At 48.0% G+C, this 24,110-nt stretch overlaps 1 protein-coding gene across 1 annotated transcript in view; it reads left to right on the forward strand.

Moving 5' to 3' along the window:
• The window catches only part of SUPT6H (SPT6 homolog, histone chaperone and transcription elongation factor), a 1,106,805-nt gene that overhangs the window by 1,026,295 nt on the left and 56,400 nt on the right, over positions 1-24,110 (forward strand). Inside the window, exons 34-35 of the mRNA XM_085649126.1 lie at positions 9,364-9,441; positions 9,565-9,749. Coding sequence (XP_085505252.1) covers positions 9,364-9,441; positions 9,565-9,749 — 263 coding nt within the window. The remainder of the gene's footprint in view (positions 1-9,363; positions 9,442-9,564; positions 9,750-24,110) is intronic.

Consider the following 24,110-nt stretch of genomic DNA (forward strand, 5'->3'; position numbering starts at 1 on the left):
CTGAGTCTGCTGAAGACAAAGGAACCCTACGCCTGGAACCACTACTGCACCTGCATCCTGAATCCGAGTGGCTCACCGGTCCCAGCGAGGTCCCGCAGCGCTCCAAAGTCAGAGTCCACTGTGGGTTGACCCCTCCAGGACTCCGCAACGTCGCCTGCCGCCTCTGAACGGAGACCAACCCCCAAATTCGAGTTTCCCAGTAAGTTGAAATCCGACCTCAAAACACACCCTTGCATCCAGCCGCCTTGCGCCCTGGAGAAGAGAAACCAAGATGCACCTATGCACCGAACCCTCCAACTTAGCTGCCAAGCTGTGGGTTCCTCCTGGAAGTCTTCCTGGACCGAGCATGCAGCCAGAATCCCAAACCGGCAACTCTCATTGAAAACAGGGCACCCGATGCCAAAACAGCACCCTGCACCCAGCCGCCCCTGCGCTGCTGCGGTTGCACCTTGTGTGCTAACTCAGATCCCCCTTTGCCCTGAGCCTAACACCAGGAGCTTTGCTCTCACAACCTTGTGGCCTGCTCATGAGCAGCCACCAACAGGAGGACCCTATCCCCCATTGGATAACATTGGGCCAAAGAACTCCGCACCGGCCGCCCTGGTGCCGTTTAGGGTGTTCTGAGAGTGCATTGTCGACCCTGGCGGGACCCTGGTTCAAACCCCAGAATACCAACTCCCACAAACTTGTACTTATATGCAAACCGATGACTTAATTTCCTCCCATAGGATTGCATTGACTGTTTTCCTTGAAAATTCTTCGTAGTGTGGAGTTGGTTTGTATGAAACATTGAAAAACTGCAAATGTACAAAAACTGATTTAATTACCTTTTCTCTAGGAAATTTCCCAGTGTGATATCTAGGCATATCACACCTAGTAGAAAAAGTAACTTGAAAAGTAATCTAAAACGTAACGTACAAAGTAATCTAAAAAGTAACTGAAAAGAAATTTTGACCTATTGACTTACCTGTAATTCAGCCAACTGCATTCAACTGTAAAACATTGCATAGGATTTTGCAAAGTATTATTTCACTTACCTGCACCAGGCTTGGCTTGGTTCTAGAAATAAAATAACTTAATATATTTGATAGAAACAAATTGGTCTGACTTCAGTCTTTGAGTGTGTGACATCGTTTCGTGCCTGAGTGTGTACAACAAATGCTTAACACTACCCTTTGATAAATCCTTAGTGCTCGCCCACACTGCCACAAATAAAGAGCAAGGTGCTATCTACTTTTACCCCTGCCTACCTTTGGGGTACCACTGGACTCACTCTGTGGACACTATACCTTATTTTGGTAATGTATATACAGAGCCAGCTGCCTAACCGCATTAGTATGGATTTGCCAAGATGAAGTGTTAGATACCAAACACCATTATTTTCAGTGAAGCCATCATGTAGCTGGGTACCTCGTAATGACCATTGCCTAGTACATATACTTGAGATGGCTTTGTGAACGCTTGCAATGTTGTGACAATGTAACCAGACATCAGAGGCATATGTACTCATGCAGATATGTCCTCACATATAATGTAATGCACACTGCCTTAGGGCTCTAAGGCCTGCGGTAGGGGTGGCTTACCTATGGTAAATGCAGTGTGCATGGGCATGGCACACAAGGAGTGTGCCATGTTGTGATATCAAAATGGTTTGTATAATTTCACGCAGCCTGCAATAGCAGTCTGCCTGCAATTCTTGTGTGGGTCCCATATGGTGGCATAATAAATGCTGCACCCCTTAGTGTCCCTCTTAAAAACCCATGCCCGATGTACCCAGAGTACCATTTGTAGGAAAGTGCCCCTTTTTGACTTGGTCACCCCCACTTTTTGCCTGGTATTTGATACAGTTTTGGCTGGAAGTGCACTGGATTCCTGCTATCCAGGTCCCCAATGCCAGATCTCTCCCAAAACTGTACTGTTGTTTCCCCAGTTGGCAATGCCTTTAGCACTCCCTGTAAGTCCTTAGTAAATGGTACCCCTAGTACCTAGGGCAAGGAGGCTAAAGAGGGTCCTTAAGGGCTGCAGTACGAATTGTGCCACCGTAAGGGACCTCTCACCAAGCTCGTGCAAACTGCTGTTGCAGGCTGCGTGTCTGGGTGCAGACAAAATTGAAAACACAACATTGCACACATCTCTGTGCCATACCAGCAGACGCTGCATGCAGTAAAGTAAGTCCCCCATATAGCAGGCCTTGTAGCCCTACAACAGGGTGCTCTGTAGTACATGTGTGGACATATCTGCATGTGCAGATATTCCCCCTTTGCTGGTCAGTTGAATTACTGCCAATATAAGTGACCAAGAAAGCCATTTTAAGTACATATGTTGGAGACTGGTGAAAACGAGTTTCCCATCGACATGACGGCTTCACTGAAACCAGAGACTTTTGGTATAAAACATCTCGTATTAAAAGGCCCACACTGATGGATTTATTAATGCATCTATAAATCTACCCAAAAGAAGAATGACTGAAGAGACGCGAAAAGCAAGAACTGAGGAAGAAGCAACTGACTTGGCACCAACTCTACCGGCCTGTTCGCCCATTACCTACAATTGTGCCAAGGTCAGCTCATCATGCAAGGTGCTGAGCCTCGAGATGCCTGGGAGGACTACCATCACCTCTGTGAAGACTCAGGAATTCCCGTGGAGAAGCGAAGCTGTTTCTCTCATCCTTGCAGGTACCAAAGAAAGAACTGTGAGGACTCCGGACCGCGTAAACCCGACACCGGCCAGCACCACTGCACCTGTCGCTCCAAGCCTGAGTGGAAGTGAACCGAGGTGTCCTCACATCCCTGAGCATCATGAGGCCTGAGCCCCCCTGTTGTTTTAGTCCGACTGGCCTCACAGTCCAAATCTGCAGCCTCTTTTTGACCGGACCAATCCCCTGTGACTAACATTGGGCACCCGACGCGTATTGCACCACTGCACCTAGCCGCCCTAGTGACGCTGGAGGTGACCTGCTGGTGCTGCCTTGGACCTTCCCCTGTACTCACTTTAAGTCCTGAGGATTGGTCCCATTAGTCGCTGTGAAGTAACCATATGCATTTTTTGTTTTTTCTCCGTAGGATAACGTTATCGCCCCCTGAAAATTGCACTGTCAACTTTTGAAAAACTAAATGAATTTCTATTTTGAAACTTACCTGATCATATGGATTCTGATGCCTAAATATATACAAAATATTGACTGTGTATTGCAAATGCCTAACACTCCTCTCTGATAAGCCTAAAGCTGCTCGACCATACTGCCTATAGAAGAGCACCTTGGGATTGCTACAGCAATCTCCTTTCCACTCACAAGGGAATACCTGGACTCTTTGCACAGAATACCTCTTTTTGGTATACTATATTGTGAGAAAGTGGCTCTGTATATACTGTTCCTTAATAGGTACAGGGTGTACAGAGTCCACAGTCCCCAAGGGTTTGACAGAGGCTAAAGTTAGATATAACCTTACTCTCTAAAGTGGTAGCTTGGTTGAGCAGTAAGGCAGTATCAGAGGACAGTGTAAAGCATCTGTTGTACACACTGTCAGCAAATGGTCTCACACACTCAATAACTGAACTCTAGGCCAATGGGTTATATATAAAAAATATATGCTTGTTTTATTTTAGAACCAACAATGGGAATTAAAATATACTTTCTCAGAATGAGATGCTTTATATAAATACTTTTGCAATATGCAATTGACTTTTGTAAACAGTTACAGTGTTACTAAAAGTAATCTGTGGCAAATAACATGAACCTTCCATTGAACTCAATGCATTATTGTGTTTAAAGTGGTTGCAATAGGCAACACTATTTTAAACACAATAATGCATTGAGTTCAATGGAAGGTTCATGTTATTTGCCACAGATTACTTTTAGGATTACTTTTGGAATTCCAGGACTGGATCCTAGATTCAGTCCTGGGTCAGTACTTCGAATCAAGTGATGAAAGTCGACTTAATTACTGTGATGATTTTTAAACAATATTTAGCTATTTTAAAAGTTGACACTAAGAAAATATTTCATAGAAAATAATTCCCTATGGCAGAAAATGCAAGTTACAGGTATAGTATGTTCTTGTTACTTTTGTTATCCAGTACTGGGTACCTAGACTCAGTACTGGGACCTTTATCCAAAACAGGTAAGTAATTACGTTTTCAGATATTATACTATTTTTAAAGAATATTTAAAGATTGCAGAAATTGACACTTAGAAGAAATTTCACAGAAAAACAGTCAATGATTTCCTATGGGAGAAAATTGGGTTACTGGTAAGTACAGTTGAAAGTATTTTTCAGAGATAGTGCTGGGCACCAAGATCCAGCACTGGGAGCTCACCTAAGAGCAGATGAGTAATTTAGTTTTCGTTACTCGGCTGATTTTTGGTAAATATTTTAAGATTTGAAAAGTCCACACTTAGAAGAAATTTCAGGAAAAAGCTAGTCAATGTTACCCTATGAAGAAAATAGAGTTATCGGTTTAAAGGTAAGTACTCGACTGGCAGAGTTGAGGTTCTGGGCATAGACTCAGGGGTCCCCCAGGGTCAGGTAGGTACAGTTGGTTCACCCTCAGCGACTCTAGGGCGGCCGGGTGCAGAGTGAGTTAGGCCCAATGTTATCCTATGAGGGATAGGGGGGCATTGGTTGGTGGCTGCTGACTGGCAAGCCACGCGGCTGTGGGAGCTGGGCTTCAGGTCACTTAGGGCAAGTGGGGAAGTAGATAGGTGTAGAGGTTTCACTGCCAGGGCCACTCGGGCGGCTGGGTGCAGGGTGCTTTTGAGCCTTCGGGCGCTCAATTGATTTCAATTGGAAATCTCCGGTTTGGAAAAAGACTGCAAGCTCGGGGACGAGGATTCTTCAGGTGCCACAACCACTTCGAGAGGTAAGTTGGGTAGTTGGAGGATAGGTAGGTACCCCGGGATTGGTCACAGGGGGCCGTGGGGCGCCGCGTGCAGGGGTGCCTTTTGGTGTCGGGAAATCTTACCCTCTGTTGATCGCGGTTGGGGGGGGCACCTTGTTCTGAGGCTGCAGGCTCCTTCAAGAGTGTCGAGGGAGGTCCTTGGGTGCCGGACTCGGGGTCACAGTCGCCGTGGGGTCGTCCTCGTGGTATTTGTCCACTCCGGCACTGGCCAGGCTTGGCTGGTGCAGAATGTGCTGGGTTCGCGGTTCTGGGCTGCTGCCAGGGATTAGAGGTAGGTTTTGAGTAGAGCCTCTACTCAGGGGAGTCCCAGGGGCTTAGAGCCAAAAGGTAGCCAGGTCCTCCGGGGTTTGTGAGGTTGCTGGCCACCAGAGATGCTGGGTTGGAGCAGGAGCAGGTTCGAGGGTCGACAGGCCGGTAGGGCTGGGGCCAAAGCAGTTGGTGTCTTCCTCTTTTTAGCAGCTGCAGGGCAGGTCTTCTTTCTTCTTGCTCTTCTTTGTAGTTTTGAATCTGGAATCTGGGGAAGGAAGGTTCAGGGTGCCCCTAAATACTAGATTATGGGGCGTTACAGATCGGTGAAGGGCAGGGGCCAATGGATCCATGTTCTGGGGTGGGTACACCCCCTATCCTGCCTCTCTCCTGTGGGAGGGGGGCAGGATCCTAGTCCTGATTGGGCAGGGCTTCCCATCTTCAAGATGGCGAAAGCCCGGAGATGTGCTTCACCTCACCTCCCCCACCTGAGGGGTGGGGTTGGCAGGCTGGCACATCCCCTGTCCTTATTTGGGGTTTCCGGCCAAGCTTCCCGCCAGAGTGGGGGGTTTCAGTGGCCTGGGGAAGCTCACAGAGGGGGCATGCTTTTGAAGCTTCCTCCTGCCCATCCTAGGGGAGGAGATTTAGCACCTCGCCCAGGATGTGCGGTGTTGCAGACCCAGGAGAGCTGGAGCTATCCTACCCAGGGGTCCAGCAACATGTCTGCTGTGTGGCAGCCTAGTCAGCCTCAGAACAGACGTGGATTGTAGGTTTAGGTTTCAGGGGGCCTCTCTAAGATGCCCTCTGTGGTGCTTGGTTCATTAAATCACACACTGGCATCAGTGTGGATTTAATGTGCTGAGCAGTTTGATACCAAACTTCTCAGTCTTCAGTGCTGCCATTATGGTGCTGTGGAGCTCGTGTTTGACAAGCTCCCAGCACCATATACTCTTAGCTGGGAGCACTGCACTTACAGGACCCAGGAATGGACCTGGGCACTGTAGGGGCACAGGGCTCCTGCCTCTGTGCCCACACCACTGGCATAGGGCACCCAGCTAGAGGGGTGGCTGATGTATGCCAGGGCAGTGTAGGTTGTGGGCATGGCACACAGGGATGTGTGCCATGTCGACTCTCTGTTTTGTCTTGTATCCAGACACTCAGCCTGCACGAGCAGTGTGTGTGTGTGTTAGGGTACAGGGCCTCTAAGGGTGGCACAATGAGTGCTGCAGCCCTTAGAGGCCTTCCCTGGTCACAAGTCCCTGGGTACCTAGGTTACCATTTACCAGGGGCTGACATGTGGCCAGGGTTTGCCAATTTGTGTTTTGGCTGTTAGGCAGTTTTTAGGGAAAGAACACAGGCCCTGGGCACCTGATTGGCAGGAGCCCTGGGCACAACAAGGAAAAGTGCATCAGCTATTAGGCAAAAAAAGGGGGGGGGTTACTGCAACAGAAACCCACTTTCTTACATATATAAAGAGCCAGCTTCCTAAACTGTTTACTAGGGACTCCCAGGGGTTCTAAAGCCCTTGCCAATTGGATTACAATTGAACATGTGTTTTATTTTTTGTGAAAGAACACTCACTGAAGCCTGGTTAGCAGCAGCATCTGGCAGTTCAAATGGGGACAAAAAGTGGGGGGACATCTGCAAAGAAGTCCAGCTTCCTACACAGGGGATGAAAGATTCGTCGACCAACCCCTTTACAATGCAGGTGATACGTCATCCTCGAGCCGCGCTGTCTGCCGTTGTCAAGCTGTCCAGTCCTTCAAAGTGATGCCGTTTATCAGCTCCTTTGTTGGTGTCGAATTCACTGCGTCAAATTTGCTGGTCCTGTGCTGCAAAAGCTCACTTTCAAGGGCCCAGAACTGTATTGGCACCACAGGTGGCAGAGTCCACGTTCTGCTGCACTGTTGAAGGAAGTCTTTGATGGCCCTGAGATTTCAGAACAGGGGGCCAGGCCAGCAAGTCCTTGAAGTCACTTTGTGTTCAAGTGACATGGGGTCCAGTCCTTGCCCTCAGCAGGGCAGAGGTCAGCAGGCAACAGCGCAGCAAAGCAGAGAAGCAGTTCTTCCAGATCAACAATCAAGCAGAGTGCCAATCCTTGAAGCACAGGCAGTCTTTACTCCTGGCAGAGTTCTTCACAGGTCCAGTAATACTATCTTGGTAGGGTCAGAGCCCCAGTACTTATTCCCAGTTGTGCCTTTGAAGTGGGGGTGACTTTAAAGCAGGCCCTTGAAGTGCTCAGGTCCCCCTTTCTTCCCAGCCCTGGGAAACAGGGCACTGCATATTCAGATCTAAGTGTCGGCTCCCCTCTCTCTTCCTGCCCAGGAAGAGCTATCAGAATGCGGGTCAGTTCTCTGTAACACCCACCCTTCCTGTGTTTGTGGCTGTCTAGAGTGAATACACAAAGCATAGCTGTTATCCACCCCAGAGATGTATTGAGACAGGCTGCAAGGCACACAGAGCAGTAAAAGTAGAGAAGTGCCCACTTTTTTAAAAGTGGCTTTTCTAAAATAGTACTTTTAAATCCAACTTTACCATTAAAGAGGATTTATTATTACGATTTTGAAGATATGAAACCTGATGCAGCACTCCTTTCAAATCAGGAATTACCAATGATCACCTATGAGCGGAATAGGTGCCACAGTAGTGTAAAACGAATTTTGCGGTTTGTCACTACCAGGACATGTAAAACTTAAAAGTACATGTCCTGCCGTTTACTTGCACTGCACCCTGCCTTTAGGGATCCTAGGGCCTACCTTAGGGGTGACTTATGTGTCATAAAAGGGGAGTTCATGGCTTGGCAAGTAGTTTTAAATGCCAAGTCGAAGTGGCAGTAAACTGCACTCAGAGGCACTGCAATGGCAGGCCTGAGACAGGTTTGATAGGCTACTTGTGTGAGTGGCACAATCAGTGCTGCGTGCTCGCTAGTAGCTTTTATTTCACAGGCCCTGCATATATGGTATACCACTTTAAAAGGGGCTTACAAGTAAACTTGAAAATATCAGTTGAGTATACACCAATGTAGCCATCGTTTAGGGAAAGACCTATGAATTTTGGCACTGGTCAGCCGTGGTAAAGTACTCCGAGTCCTAAGGCCAACAAAAAGATACAGCCAATATCAGAGTTAAGCAGGCAAAAAGTGTGGGTAAGACCACCATAAGGATGCCTGGTCTAACAGGATATTACATTTAATTTTTTGTTTTTATATTTCTAGCTGTGCAGTAACCTTGCTGCACATGTTTTGTCTTCCAGACCAGTTGTATTCACTTGGCCAGGTCGGAGTAATATCCGGTCTCATAACATTTCATAAAGGAAACTGACTAACAGCCTTTGTTAAGAGAACCACACCATGGGTCATGTCATCCTATGTATTTTTGGGCAGGTGTTTGCAAATGTTAGTCTGATATGTTTAATACAGACATATTTTTCCAACTAGCATACATGATAATTTCCATCATATAAGGATTCTAACTTGAACCAAGGCTCTGAAGGGTCAATAGTAGCAGATACATTACTCATAAACAGTGGGTCATTGTTTTCCTTAAGTCTCTGGGATCTTTACATGCTCCTTAACGACAATAAGCAATACAGTCACAACTGTTGCAAGTACAAAGGTGAATAATACGGCCAGCAACCAGGGCCACTTCCTTGTGTTTCTTACTGAGGTATCCGCCATTAAGAACAGAGTGTCACTAGTAAGTGCATGGGCCCTTATTTACACCCTTGCTTGACCATTAGTTGCAAACATGTAGCTTTCTCGACCTTAAGCGGTAGTCTGTCTTTGCAGGTAGCTCTCCCTCTGACTTTCAATTTGTTGTTGCTCCGGTGGTATTGCTTTCTTTGTGTGTGAACCATGCACCCATGAGGCCAGACCAACACATTTCACTGCTGTTACTATTGCCAAGTGGACCAGGAAAGGCCCTTTCGAGCGCGGCTTAAAGTGGTGTTTTGTGTGGGCCTTCACATAGACCGAATCCTTTTGTTGAAGAGAATGTCTGTCTGGACCAAAGAAAAACACCCCAACAGTCATTTCATTACAAGCCTCCCCCATTTTCTTGAGAGCTTACATTCTAAGTTTCTTCCTTAGAGCTGATAATTAAATGGGTTATTGTTGTGCACTCTTTTGAGTGGCTGTAAAATGTTTTTTTTCTACCTAATTTCCTGTAATTACAATCAATTTGATTTCCTAATGAACATTTTTCTCTTGGTTTTGTGAAGGTGTCACTCCAAGCAGCAGCAGCCGTTCACGAACACCAGGCTCTGTTAACGTTACTCCTGCCAACATTAACATAGCAGGTAAGTGCTGTTAGTGCATAATGCTAGTTAGGCTCCAGGACCTTAAATACTGTTTCAGTAATGGACAGGTCTCTGGGAATTGAATCCAGTAATGAATCCCTGTGTCTGCCATTTCCTTGACAGACCTAACCCGAGCTGTTAATGCGCTGCCACAGACCATGACCTCCCAGATGTTTAGCGCTATTGCAGCAGTGACTGGGCAAGGGCAGAATCAGAACACCACACCAGCTCAATGGGCCAACAGTCAATATGGCTATGGCGGCGGAAGTGGAGGAGGTAGCGGAGGTGGCAGCAGCAGTTCTTACCACGTATGTATCTTTGAACATCCTGTTCAATTCTGGATGGGATCTCAAGGTCTTAGGGTACCTATGGCTGTGATGTTTGCATACATTCTAGCTGTTTATTAGAATAGAAAGAAACTGAATGCATAATGTACTGCGTGTGACAGTTTGTCTCTGCGTTCCTTGACAACTCTCAAAATTAGGCCTTTCATGTTAGGCAGGATGGTGTAAGAGGCAATCTGGGCTGCTAAGAAATTAGCAAAATACATGTTTCTTATTTATAGTTTGGGTATTTTCAGGTTGGTCTTAAACTACAGTAGTGCTAGTGGTACAGGAAGAGTTTTTTTTTATAATGTTGATATATTTTTATACAAAGGATACAAAACTAAGACTAAGGCATATCTTGTGTGTGCAGAACATACACAAATAGTAAGACTTGTCATGTTAGCTAAATGAGGCAGCTTGAGCCTCCGCCCTTGTCCTTATAACTGCAATGGTTTGGTTTTAGTTACATGTCACTAAATAGACAGCAATGTGAAGGCACCTTTTTTATGGTGCTTTCTGGAAAAACATTGTGCTACTACTTTGCAGGTTGATACTGGAAGGTCAACTTTTCCTAAACCTCATGCACAGCAGAAAGAGACCTTTATGTACTCTTGGGGCTTATAAACCTTTGAGACCCATCCCTAATCTTGTCTAGTCCTCTATTTTTCATTCCCTTTTGGAATGATGCCTGCCCTGGAAGCACCTGGTTGCCTGAAGTGTTTTTTGGAGTACTCAGTCGGATGGACATTTCAGCCATTGGGACTGTAGAAAGAACATTAGTTCTTTTTCAGGGGATCCTCATCAATAGTCATAAGCATTGAATAGTCCCACCCATGTACTGGGACCCCAAAGCCCTTCTTAAATACATATAACTTCGATGTACCCCAAGGATCATCCCTCAGTCCAACCCTCTTCAGCATCTACATGACACTGTGAGAAGGTGGCCTGATATATGCTGTCCACTAGTTCTAGGGGGCACATTGTATCAGTCCAAACAACCCCTTATGTTGATAGATTAAAGACAACCTTTATTGAAAGCTATCCTAGTGGTAGCTATGGAGAGCAGCCTTCAGGCTAAGTCTTGAAGGAATGTAAAGCAGCTTGTTTTACCAGTCTATAATCTCTTGAATGATCAAATGAAAAGACAACCACACCAGGTATATATTCAAAATATATGTATTTAAGATCAAACACACCCCTTTAGTCTCTTTATGAGACTGGAGTTCGAAGTACTTAGTTTACAAGTCAGCAATTATCAGTAATAGCATAAATACACGATTGGGCCCTAGGGGCATACCAAACCATATACCAAAAAAGTGGTATAAGAACCATGACTGGAATAGACACTAGGCCTATAGCCTGTAGAATCTCTTGGACCCCAAGGAACCACCCAAGGTAGTGACACAGGGGACCCACGGGAACTGTATGCAGTGTGTAAACACAACCGCGGGTTCCCGTTACCTTCTATGGGCAATGTCGCGGTTGGAAATTTAAAGATATAGCTCCACTTCTAATCGAGTCAGGACCCAAACCATTTTGGACTTAAGAAGTTCTAGGGCTAGCACCCGCGAGAGCACCGGATTACTCGAGTTACCTCACCCAGGGAAGCCGGGTGCATAGGTGTCTTTGGTGTCGGGTCGCGTCGACGATTTCAATGGGAGCCTGCAAAGAACTTCTGCTGCCGTGAAGAGGAGAAGTGTCCGGAGAGATCCAAGCCTGGATCTGGGATGGAAGAAACCTGAAAGCAGAGGGGACAGAGTCTGGGTCACTAGCCAGTGACCAAGGGCAGGATGGACCAATGCCCACAGATGTCGGGTGCTTCAGGTGAGTTGATGGGTGTCTTGACTCTTCAGCCACGAGGTCCAGGAGGTGTCGACGAAGTCCACGAGCCGGATTCGAGCTGTCCCACGAAATCTGTCGAGTGCTGCGGTGTCGGCGACCAGAATGGACCCAACAAGCCTTGGCAATGGCAAGTCACTGGAATTTAGAGAAAGGACTGCGGTGCAGACCAGCAAGGTCTGAGGGAGTCACCCAGCGAGGCTAAGTCAGGGCACGTCTGTAGCAACCAGGAAAGCCCAAGTAGAAAAGGAGTTGCCTTCGTGGGGACCTGCTAGCCAACAGGCTAGTGATCGCGAAGGAGCCTTGAGCGGTCACACTTGAAGCTGGCCCACGGGTCCCTCGTGGAGTGGAGGCCAACAATCTTCTGTGCAGGAGGTGCTCAAGGCTGGGGCTACTCGGAGCCCAAAGCACAACGTCGAGGAGGACCAGGAAGATAGTGTTGCTGCAAAAGTTCACGGTGTCCAGAGGTCACGGTTCCACGTCACCCACGATAGCCACGGGCCTCAGCTTTGGGGAAGACTGGAAATCCACCTCTGGTGATGCAAAGACTTCGGCGTCCGCCGGGAGCTACAGCGATGCAGACCGGTCAGTTGCTTCTTTGATGCCTGCCAAGCAGGGGAGTCACTCCTTGACCCCAAGGAACATTTCTTCAGTCTTCTAGTCAGGAAAGAACGTAGGAGGTCCAGGATATCTGTAGCAGAGTTTCGTCCAGGGTAATCTAAAGTCTTAGGGACTGGATTCCTATACTTATATAGGAAACCTATTGTCCAGGCCTCCCCTGCCGGAGTTTCGGTCAGCAGCAGGAGGCCAGACCCGTGTCTGTGGCAGAGGTATCCATTTTGGGATGCCAGGGCTCAGGAAAGTCCTACCGGGTTTAGCCAGTGTGAACATGTCTATCCCTCTAGAAGGGTGGGATGCTACCCCCGCCGCCAGAACTGGCGGGGGGTAGTATTCCAAAGCGTTTGACACCTAACACGGTATGTTTTGATGCAGCCATTTCAAAGTTAGCATTTACCGCAACGTTATAATGCACTTAAGAGTATATGGTATGGCTGTCTCACAGAACAGCCATAAGGAAGTATTTCCGAAAGCTGCATAGGGGCTCAGCTCATGCTTGGGCACCCTCTCACATAAAACCAAGCACTCTGCCTTCAGGATTGTCAAGGCCTGCCATAGGAGTGGCTTATAGGTTTATATGTGTTTGTATTTATGTGTGGATATAGGTAGCCTATACCACTGTAAGGGGTGAAAGCACACCCTTACCCAGGCTGCAGTAGCAGACCTGTGGTGCCATTTTGGAGTGCTTCCCAGGGGTGGCATAATGCATGCTGCAGCCCCTGGTAGGCCTCTGAGGTACCTATGCCCTAGGTACATAGTATACCATATACTAGGGGCTTATAAGGCACTCCAGAATCCAATTAGATATGTACCTAATGTACATGGAAACCATTTTAGAGAGGAAGCAGCTAGGCTGTGGTCCTGATTAGCAGGGCCATAGCCAGACTAAGGTCGAAAAACAGTGAAACACCAGCAAAAAGTGGGGGTACCCATGTGAAGCAGATCCTACTCTCCTACACACACCACTTGAAGACATTGCCAGATTTAACAACATCTCCTATGCGGACAATACCCAGCTTATCCTATGGCTTTAGGCAGACCCCACCTCAACGAAGACCAACCTCCACAACTGTATGTAGAACGTCACCGCCTGGATGAAGGATAACTGCTTGAAGCTCTACATTGACAAAACTGAAGTTCTGATCTTCAGCAGACACCCCGCGCTCTGGAGTGATTCCTGGTGGCAGGTGGAGGCTCAAACCCACCCCCACACCAAAAAACCACGCCCGTAACCTCGCCATCATCTTGGACAGCAAACTCTCCATGGAATGTCAGGTCACTGCAGTTACCGCAAAGTCTTGATGTGGCTCCCCACCAGCACCAGGAAAACTGTGACGCAGGCCCTAATCACCAGCTGACTAAACTACGTCAACACACACTGTGCAGGCACCACCACCGAACTCATGCAAAGACTCCAGATGATCCAGAATGCAGCTGTCAGACTGATTCTCAACCTGTCCAAGAGCACACACATCACCCAGCACCTGCAGGACCTCCACTGGTTCCCTGTCCATAAGAGATGCCAGTTAAAGCTTCTGACCCATGCCTACAAAGCCTTCCACGACCAACGACCTGCATATATAAACCACCACCGGCATTTACACCAACCAACCACGAATCTCCGCATAACTCTCCCTCGCACAGATACCACGTAATCGCCGCTGCCACTCAGAGGAGGATCCTTCTCCCTCCTCGCCACCTAAGCCTGGAACACCCTCCCCCTTCACCTCTGCACTACACCCTCACTGGCTCATTTCACGAAGGGACTCGAGACATGTCTCTTCAACTGACACCCGCAGCATAGCTCCTGGATACCCTAACAGCTGGTAAGTCGCACCATACAAATACTATATATAGAATACACACACATACGCTCACACACTATAGAGAAGGTAAAAAAAGCCTAGATTACATTTACTTTTCATTTTCATAAGTTACACAAACAAGAGAATTCATGTCATTAATAGAAAATAACTAAAGGAAGTCGTTGACAAACCTTTATTTGAAGGAAATATGAGACATTGATAACCAATAGGCTATCATTGAAAGAAACGCACATAAAACTGGCACTGTGCTTTTAAGAATCTCACAGCACACCCTGTATCACATCATGCCCCACAAGTGATAATTAGGTCCGTTCATGTTTCTGGCTCCTTCTGGTAAGCTCCTGGAGCACTGAGTGCTCCTTTTTTTTGCCACAAATTGTCTAAAAAATACTCCTCAAACGTTTGAAAAATATCTCCTGATATTAACCATTACCTTCAGTACTGACAACCTTTTTTTCTGATAGGAAAGTTCTTATTTCCTGCCAATATATGCCATCACTCTTCATGAAATGTCCTTCCTGTAGGAAAAAGAAGGCTCGTACTGATCCCCCACTCAGTTTGTATTGTCTGCCTGCCAGAGTACCACCATCCTGACACCTGTCCTCACTGCCAGAAGTTATCCAGGCGCACCCTCAACGACCAGGAAAAGTTAAGGCTTCTTGGACTTCAAGAGAGAGGATCAGCTCGGTCAACAAGAGGCCTTGGGGAACACCAGTCTTCTCCAAAGAGCCCTCCTCTTGTCCCAAAAATCCACACAGAGGTAGATGTCATGAGAAACATAAACACCTTCCTGGTCATCGTTGAAAGGTATGACGTTGAGAAAAATACCGATACGTTTGCCGTTGACCACAAAGATACCATCAAATGTGGTGTCAACGCACCGCTCAACGTTGGAATATGCTCAACATTGAGAGTCACATCTCTGATAAGGAGACCCCATCAGTCGACGTTGAAACACTCCTTGGCGCAGAGGCAACCATCACCTTGAAGGCTGGCATTGACGACGAGGCAGAAGTCATGGTTATTGAACTCTCATGGCACAGCGTCGAGGTAAACATCACCATGGAGGCCTTCGTCAATGACTGAGACATCCATCAACGTCAGTGTGTCTAGGCCGGCAGAAAAAGTCCACACAGCGTCAAGAGAGAATAATCCATCGATGTTGAGAACCAGACAGACACTTTCCCATGTTGGGGAAAGGCCACAATTGACGTCAACAGAGGCCCAATGTGTCTCGGGACATGGCTGAATCTAGACCTCTCTTGCTTGATCCAAGTCACAGTCCCCTTCAAATGTCTCACCAAGGTGGTTGGAAAGTTTGCGGAAAAGACCTGTGCCACCTACTTCTGACTCAGAGCCACACTACATACGCCATCATGCAGGGTTTTCATGTGACGCTCCATCTGTACCTCCTCAGGTTCCTCCCAAAGGCACACCACATAGAAATCCATAAGCATCACTTCATAGGTCGAGAAGTCCTAGGCATCATTGTTCTAGATCTGGAACATCGAGAACCGGACCTCCAACTGGATCAAGATCCAAAAGATCTCATACCGCATCATGCAGGCGTAGGAGGAGATCACCTTCTGGGTCTACAATCTCGTGCTCCCCAGTGCGAGATTATTCTCCTCCGTTATCAGATACATCTCCAGCAAGTGTCGCCAGTGGATGATGTCTTGATTTTCAATGATGTCCTGATTAGAGGTGCAACAAAATTACATTTGAATGTTCTGACCACCACAACCACTTCATCTGTGATCTTCGAAGCTCTTCATCACAGAACAGCCCCAAGACCACTTTTGCCGCTGGTACCTGGACTCTTAGAGCCTGCGATGCAATTATTTTCAACTCGCAGCATCATTAAGATCTGCCCCACATCAGATCTTTGAAAAATACAAGGCTCCTAATCAGGACCCTTTGTCCCTAAGAACGGATAATACTCCTGATTCCATGATAGTGGCTGCCGCATGAAAATCACACTCTGCAGCTTCTTTGTCATCTTTGGTTCCACCTGATAAAGAAGGTAAGCAGATCAAGGTCATTGGAAAGATGTGTGAACATCTGCATCTTATATTAAAGTTTTGTGTTCTTCTACATTGATTAGGAGATACGAACTATCCCTATGGGATTCATTAGCCAGGTTCCTGGAGGAACTGCCTAAGGTGGATAGGCAGGATTTTCAAGCAGTACTGAAAGAGGTGGCCTGGTGTTTAATCAGATTGAAATTGCTGCTGGAGCTGAGCCTGACCTAGCAGCGCATTGTTATGCACACTGCATCTGTGCAAGAAGGTCATCTTGGCAGCGTCTTACTGGCTTGAAACCAGAACACACCACCAAATCTTGAACCTGCTATTGTCAGGTAACACCCTCTTTGGTACCCATACAGATGAGAGATGGCCATAATGAAGACAGAATTGGACACTTAAGGCTGTTGGTCTGGAAAAGAAGAAGGACTTCCGCAGAAGGTACAGACCTTATGACAGACAATATTTCCAGCAGAGGGTTCACACACCTTACTGGCAACATCAGCAGCAGGCAAGTTCACACTTCCATCCTCGCAGACACACTAGAGGAAGAGGGTCGCAACAGCCTTCAGCTGCAGGAAAGCCTCATGCAAAACAATGAATCCTCACTTTCCCTTTCTCTGTTACCTGCTCTGGTGGGGTAAGTATTGTCAATCACTTGGAGGAGAGGCAATCAACCACAAAAGACAGATTGGTCTTGAACATTGTACATAATGGATAATCTCTTCAGGTCCCCTCCTCCGGTGAAAACCTCATGACACGAGCTAGACCTCTTACAGTTAGAAGTCATTGTTCTAATACAGAAAGAGGCCCTAGAGAAGGTTTCATGTCATCAAAGAGAATTGGCAATCAATTCTTGTTACTTTCTAGTAAAAAAGAAAGGACTGAAATGAGTTCAGACCCATCTTAGACCTGAGAGTGCTAAACAAATGCATGTGATGTGAAAGGTTCAGCAGGCTGGCCCTTCACCAAATCTATCCACATCTGCATCAAGGAGATTTGATATGTGCGAAAGACCTTTGATATGCATATTTCTACATTCCAATTTCGGTAATGCATTGGAAATTTCTCGGTTTAAAAGTGGGATCTCAACACTATCAGTACAAAGTACCACCATTCTGCCTCAAATCAGCCTTCGGAGGAGAGACTATCATCAATCACTCTGAAATGTTGCAATCTTCTACAGGTTCACCATCCATCTGCGAGGCAGATTGCATCTCTACTGGGGTCAGTGGCCTCTTATATCTTCATAGTGCCTCATACAAGGTTGTACATGAGATCTCTGCAGCAATGCCTGGAAGACTAGTCTAATCAATTCTCCAGCCAATGAGAAGACAAGTTGACACTATCGCAGGCTGCACACCAGTCTCTCCCATGGTGGTCTCAGCTGAATAATCTGATGGTGGGGGTACCATTCCATCAGAACCCATAAAGTCAGACACTAATCACAGATGCCTCTCCAGGGATGGTGAACTTACACGGGTTCCCTTTAAACTCGGGGTGTTTGGTAGAACAAGGAAAAGACCACATTAATATGCTGGAATTGAGAGCAGTTCACCCTTCTCTAAAATCTTTTTCTATTGATAAATTATATCCTTGTTCAGACCAACAACATGACAATGAATGCATTACCGTAACAAACAGGAAGGAACCTACTCTCGTCCTCTGCCTCTCGAGGTTGACCATTTGGAAATGGTTACTTGCCAGGAACTTAACGATAACTACCATTCATCTGCCAGGTGTTCAAAACATATAAGCAGATTCTCTCAGTCGGCAGTTCCAAGAAAAGTTTGATTGGATTCTCAACCACAAGGTCGTGCAAGACATTTTTCACAAAAGGAATATCCTCAAATAGATATGTTCGCAGACCCGAACAACAGGAAATGCCACGACTACACATCCAGATTCTCCCAACCAGGGTCGAAGGGAGTGACCTTTTGATAAGTTGGTCAGGGAAATTTCTCTACGTCATTTCCACCAACTCCTCTCATTCCAACAGTGACGTTCAAGCTACACCGATCCAAGACCAGAATTATACTAAATGCACCAAATGGCCTTGCCAGTAGTGGTTCAGACACCTTCTACTTCAGTTACACCTCACAAGAGGTTGCTGTGCTTACAAGTTCTCCTGTTCAAGTTCGGAGGACAGATACTGCAACCCAACTTCCCATCCTTGAACATGACCGCATCAGTCCTGAATCCCTCCAATATGGACATTTAGGTCTTTCTAAAGAATGTATGGACATACTAAGAGAGGCTAAAAGACCTTCCACCAGAAGATCATATGCTTTCAAATGGGAAAGGTTTTATTCAGAGTGTACACAAAATAATCACAATCCAATTTTATGCCAAGTCATCGCATCTGTTCCATTTGGCTAAATCGGAGCTGCAGATTTCCTCCATTAAGGAATACCTTGCAGCCATTACGGCCTATAGGAAATTCTTATAGGAAAGTATTTTTAGAATGACTTAGAAAGGTGTTCCCTCCAGGTAGGACACCTGCTCCTCCTCGTGAACTTAACATTGTCCTTTTCAAATTAATTAGACTTCCATTTGAGCCAGTACATAAAGCCTTTTTGCAGCATGTCACATGGAAAGGTTTGTGTCAGCCTTCCTATAGGCATTTTCTTTTATTTATGACGTGAATCTGTTTCTGTAACTTTTAAAATTAAAAGTAATCTGGCTATATCTGAAAGAAACAGTTAGTTAAAGATTCCTTACCTAGAATCATCCTCAGGTGTCAGACTGGATCCGGAAAGTTTTTCGTCAGCAGTACCTCTCCGTGTTGAAAGGTGACATCGGTCGGCTCAGCGTCCGTCGTAGTCGCCGGGATGACGTCGCGGTAGCTACTTAGACGCTGCCCTCGCGCGCTGACGTCAGTTCTTTCTTTTTCTGTGCCAACCAGCGCAGATCCGTAGGGAGCGGTACTTCCAGTCACTTTTTGACTTAACTTTTTGAGAGACTTTTGTCGATGTCTTTTTTGAGCCCTACTGACTCCGGGTGCACGTAGGGATGTCCGACTTCCAGGCTTGCGGTTCCTGTACCCGACTGATGTCGGTGACGGATCCGCACCGCGTGTGCCTCTTTTGCCTGGAGAGCGACCACGACCCCAAGTCGTGCTCCGACTGCGGGACCATGGCGCCGAAGTCTTTGCAGGAGCGGTCCAGAAAGCTTCTTTAGCGCCGGCAGTCGGCTCTGCACCGCTCGAGGTCTCGAGGGACCGGTCGCGGAGCAATCACCACTCGTCATCCAAGTCTTCGCACTCAGGGTCAGGTAAGTCTAAGCACAAGAAGAAGGATCGTGGCTCTTCTACTTCTCCCTGTCAGTTGGCTGATGCGACGATGGGTGCGGGCGGTGCCCCTCCCGCCACTTCGCGTGCGGAGTCTGAAGTGTCGACTCTGAGTTTCCCTCCCTTTCCGGGACCCGGAGCGACCCCTGCCCAGCTTTGTTAGTTTTACGAGGCGATGCATGCCATCTTTGGGCAGCCCGACTCCGTTGGCACACCTTCGGGCCCCGCTCACTCGGTTAGGGGGTCCTAAGCCTTCCATGCCGCCGGCTCCGGCCCAACACCGCAGGGCCCCTATGGATCCAGGCATTGATCCAGATCTGAGCCGGTTGACCTCATTCAACCTCCCGTCGCCGCTTCCTTCGGCACCATACCCGCACTCGATGCAGGCTGTGCCCCCAGCCAGCGTCGACCCTGGCCTCCATCCGGATGTGGATACGGAGCCGGACCAGTGTCGCCCGACGCCGGATCCGGCACCTGATCTGGCGCCGAGTGGTGTCTTTGTGCCCCTGTTTACTCCTGGGGTCCTTTTCAGGCCAGATTGGCAACCAGAGGAGGAGGACTAGGAGGGTCAGGTGACCTGCTGACCGACCAGTTGGATTATGATCCGGACTGGAGGGAGGACCTGGGGGAGGCCAGTGGTATTGATACCTCTCCAGACCTTGGCATGTTGTCTCCTCCTACCGTGGCTACGGAGGAGGGAGTTTCCAATGCAATGGTGTTGCGTAGGGCAGCTGAGGCTCTCCACCTCGAGCTCCCTATGGTGGTGGTCAGGACTAACCTCGTGACAGAGGTGCTTCAACCGCAAGTGAGCTCTTCGGAGCCCCTGCTGCCGTTTAATGAAGCCCTAACCAACATCCTTTTGGGCACCTGGTCCAGGCCAAACACGGGCACTCACGTGGATAGGATAATTGCCCGACGCCACCACCTGGCCCCGGGCGACAACACTTTCCTCTCTGAACACCCCACCCCTAAGAGCTTGGTGGTCCAAGCCTCTACTTCCAAGAGCTCATTCCCTAACTCTCTACCAGATAGGGAATCCAAGAAGCTGGATCATCTTGTGAAAAAGATTTTTTGTTCCGCCAGCTTGGGACTGCGGTCGGTAAACACCGCATGTCTATTGGGCCATTATTCCCACTCTGTGGGACACGGTTGCACAAGTGCTGCCTCAGTGTCCCGAGGAGGCCCGGATCGTACTCTCCCAGGCTGTTGCCGCAGGGAGAGACGCAGCAAAGTTTACCATCCGCTGTGGGCTGGATATCGCCGACTCTCTAGGCGGGACGATTTCCTCATTCGACGCTACGCCTGGATGAGATCGACTAGCTTTTCTGGAGATGTCCAGAGCACCCTTATGGACATGCCCTTTGATGGCCGTCGCCTTTTTTCCGACAAAGCAGACAACGCTCTAGAGCTTTTTAAGGACTCGCGGGCTACGGCTAAGTCCTTGGGCCTCTCCAACCGCCCTGCGCAGGCTGCTTTTTGCCCCTTTCGTAGCTACGGAAGGGGTGCCCCACTATGTCCTGTCCAGAGCCACAGGCCGACGCAAGCTGCACAACCTTCATGCGACCGGGGACGTGGGAATCACCGCCGCCATTCTGGGGGCCAGCAAGTGGGCCAGTCCACCAACCCCCCGCCCCCACCCCCCCCCCCCCCCCCCCTCCGCTTCAGCCTCCAAACCTTCCTAGTCTGTCTTTTCACACCCATCAATTGCCAGTGAATGGCAGGATCTGCCATCACCTCCCCCACTGGCGCTCCATCTCGTCGGACAGGTGGGTTTGGCAGATAGTCCGAAGGTGCTACTCCCTCCCCTTCCAGGCTACCCCTCAGCTATGCCTACTCAGTACCATCGCTTGTCGGAGGATCATCTGGGCCTTCTCCAAAAGGAAGTTACGGCCAAGGGAGCCATCGAGCGCATTCCTGCCCCAGAAGTAGGTTTGGTTGCTATTCCCACTACTTTCTGGTACCCAAGAAGGACAAGGGCCTGCGTCCTATCTTGGACGTCAGGAATGTCGACCGCTTCTTCCAGAAAGAGACGTTCAAAATGTTGACGCTGTCTGGTCTCGACCCTGGAGACTGTATGGTAGCGTTGGATTTGCAGGACGCCTATTTTCACATCCCCGTTCTGTCGGTGCTACTTGCGGTTCACGGTAGTCCACGAGCATTTTCAGTTTACCGTGCGCCCCTTCGGCCTTATAAGCACCCCTCGGGTGTTCACGAAAGTGATGGCAGTGGTTGCAGCTTATCTGCTCAGATCAGGGGGTCCCAGTCTTCCCCTATTTCGATGACTGGTTGTTGAAGGCGGGCTCGCCCCAGGCAGTCATCTTCCACCTCCAGACTACGGCCGACCTCCTGCATTCGCTGGGGTTCTCCATCAACGTGCCGAAGTCACACTTGATTCACTTTCAGAAGCTCCTTTTTATCGGAGCGGTTTCAGCCCTTATCCCGGGTTTTGGTCAGGATGACCCTCCGGCTACTGGGCCTGATGGCCTCCTGAATCTTTCTGGTGGATCATGCCAGGTGGAATATGCAGGCTCTGCAGTGGGACCTGAAGCATTTCGGCGCGTTGGAATTACCAAGGCGGCACTCGCTAGGCAATGCTTTTTTTCGGCGCGAGTGGAGTTGCGGTCTGTTGCACGCCTATACCACTTCTGGCCAAATTGCTGAAGATCAAGCGCGACCGGGCCCAAGTCCTTCTTGTGGCTCCGGATTGGGCATGAAGAGTCTGGTATCCCGAGCTACTGCATCTGGCCATCGATCCTCTGCTCCTTCTGATCTTCTGTCTCAGCACTAGGGGGACGGTTCTCCACCCAAACCAGTCCAGCCTCCGCCTCCTTGCGTAGAGATTCAGCGGCAGCACTTGACGTCATTCGTCTTGCCTCCCGAAGTCCATGTTGTAATCTTGGCAGCCAGGCGTCCCTCCACTAAGACGATATACGCCTGCAGATGGAACAAATTTGTGACATGGTGCGTAGTAAAGGCTGTGGATCCCCTTTCTGCCCCTCTTTCTGAGGTGCTCTTGTTCCTCCTTTCTTTGGCCCAGCAAGGCTCTGCTCTGGGCACTATCAAGGGATATCTCTCGGCCATTTCTGCCTTTCTTAGGCTTCCTGATCAGCCTTCTCTCTTAATGTCCCTGGTTGTAAATCGTTTCTTAAAAGGCATTACTCATCTCTTTCCTCCTATCCCCTTCTTAATGCCTCAGTGGGATTTCAACTTGGTCTTGACCTATTTAATGTGCGCTCCCTTTGAGCCGCTTCACAACTGTCCTCTTAGACTCTTAACTCTTAAGGCTGTTTTCCTGGTGGCCATCACATCTGCCAGAAGAGTGAGTGAGCTCTAGGCTCTTTCATCCCAGCCTCCTTTTCTGGCTGTACATCCGGACAAGGTTGTCCTAAGAACTCGTCCATCCTTCCTTCCCAAGGTGGTCACCTCCTTTCATATTGGGCAAACCATCACTTTGCCCACCTTCTTTCCGCATCCTTCTAAAGAGGAAGAGAGGCTCCACCATCTGGACCCAAAACGTGCGCTTTCCTTCTATCTGGATCGCACCAAACAGTTCCGGGTGGATGACTAGCTTTTTGTTGGCTACGTGGGTGCCTAGTAAGGTCGGGCCGTACACAAGTGGACCATCTCCAAATGGGTCATTTTGTGTATTAAACCCTGCTATTCTCTAGCAAAAAAGGAGCCTCCAGTGGGGCTACATGCCTATGCACCCGGGCTATGGCAGCCACTACTGTTTTGGGACGGGGAGTCCCTCTGAATGACATTTGCCAGGTGGCTACGTGGGCATCATTGCACACATTTACTAAACACTACTGCCTGGACAGCCAAGTCTGGAGAGACTGCTTCTTTGGCCATTCTGTTCTCCAGGACTTTCTGGTGTAAATTTAGTTTGCAGACCCACCTCCGGGTTGGTATTGCTGGGGTATCTATTCTAAGTTAAGGAATCTATAACTAACTGTTTCTTTCAAATAGACACGTTCCTTACCTTCGGTAACGATATATCTGTAAGAAACATAGGTTAGTTATAGATTCCTTACTGCCCCACTCATCCTCCCCGTTCTGCGAACTGACTTCTAGGGTTAAGGATATCCTTTCAGGGCCCTAGTTTTGTGCACCAGTGGTCAGTGTCTTTGATGGCTCTGCGTTTCTGGCGCGGAAAGCCGTATATATATATATATTCACTGAAAAAACCATAGGTTTCACACATGTTATAGTTAGCGGAAATTTTACTGATAAAAAACCAGTGAAATTGCCCCGTTATAGTTAGTGCTGGCAACTATAACTCACGCGACCGCAATCCTCTGCTGATGCTAATACTGTATTTAGACACTTATTTGCCCATGTCTTCTTCCATACATTTTTAGCTATACATATATTACAAATATTTTTTTTTCATAAAGACACATATGTCATCAGCAGAAGATTGCGGTCGCGTGAGTTATAGTTGCCAGCACTAACTATAACGGGGCAATTTCACTGGTTTTTTATCAGTAAAATTTCCGCTAACTATAACATGTGTGAAACCTATGGTTTTTTCAGTGAATTTGCAAGGTTTTTTAAATGCTAATTCCTAACTATAACGTGTGTGAAACCTATGGTTTTTTCAGTGAATTTGTACGGTTTTTTAAATGCTAAGTTACTTTACGCCATTCGAGGCGTGCGCGCCCACTTAACGCAGTTCGTTCCGTGCACGGTTTTTATCAACTTTAATAAGCCCTGTACATTTGGTGGCCTTCGGCCACCAAAAGCA

The sequence above is a fragment of the Triturus cristatus genome, chromosome 3_2, assembly GCF_964204655.1.
Source record: "Triturus cristatus chromosome 3_2, aTriCri1.1, whole genome shotgun sequence".
Taxonomy (NCBI): domain Eukaryota; kingdom Metazoa; phylum Chordata; class Amphibia; order Caudata; family Salamandridae; genus Triturus; species Triturus cristatus.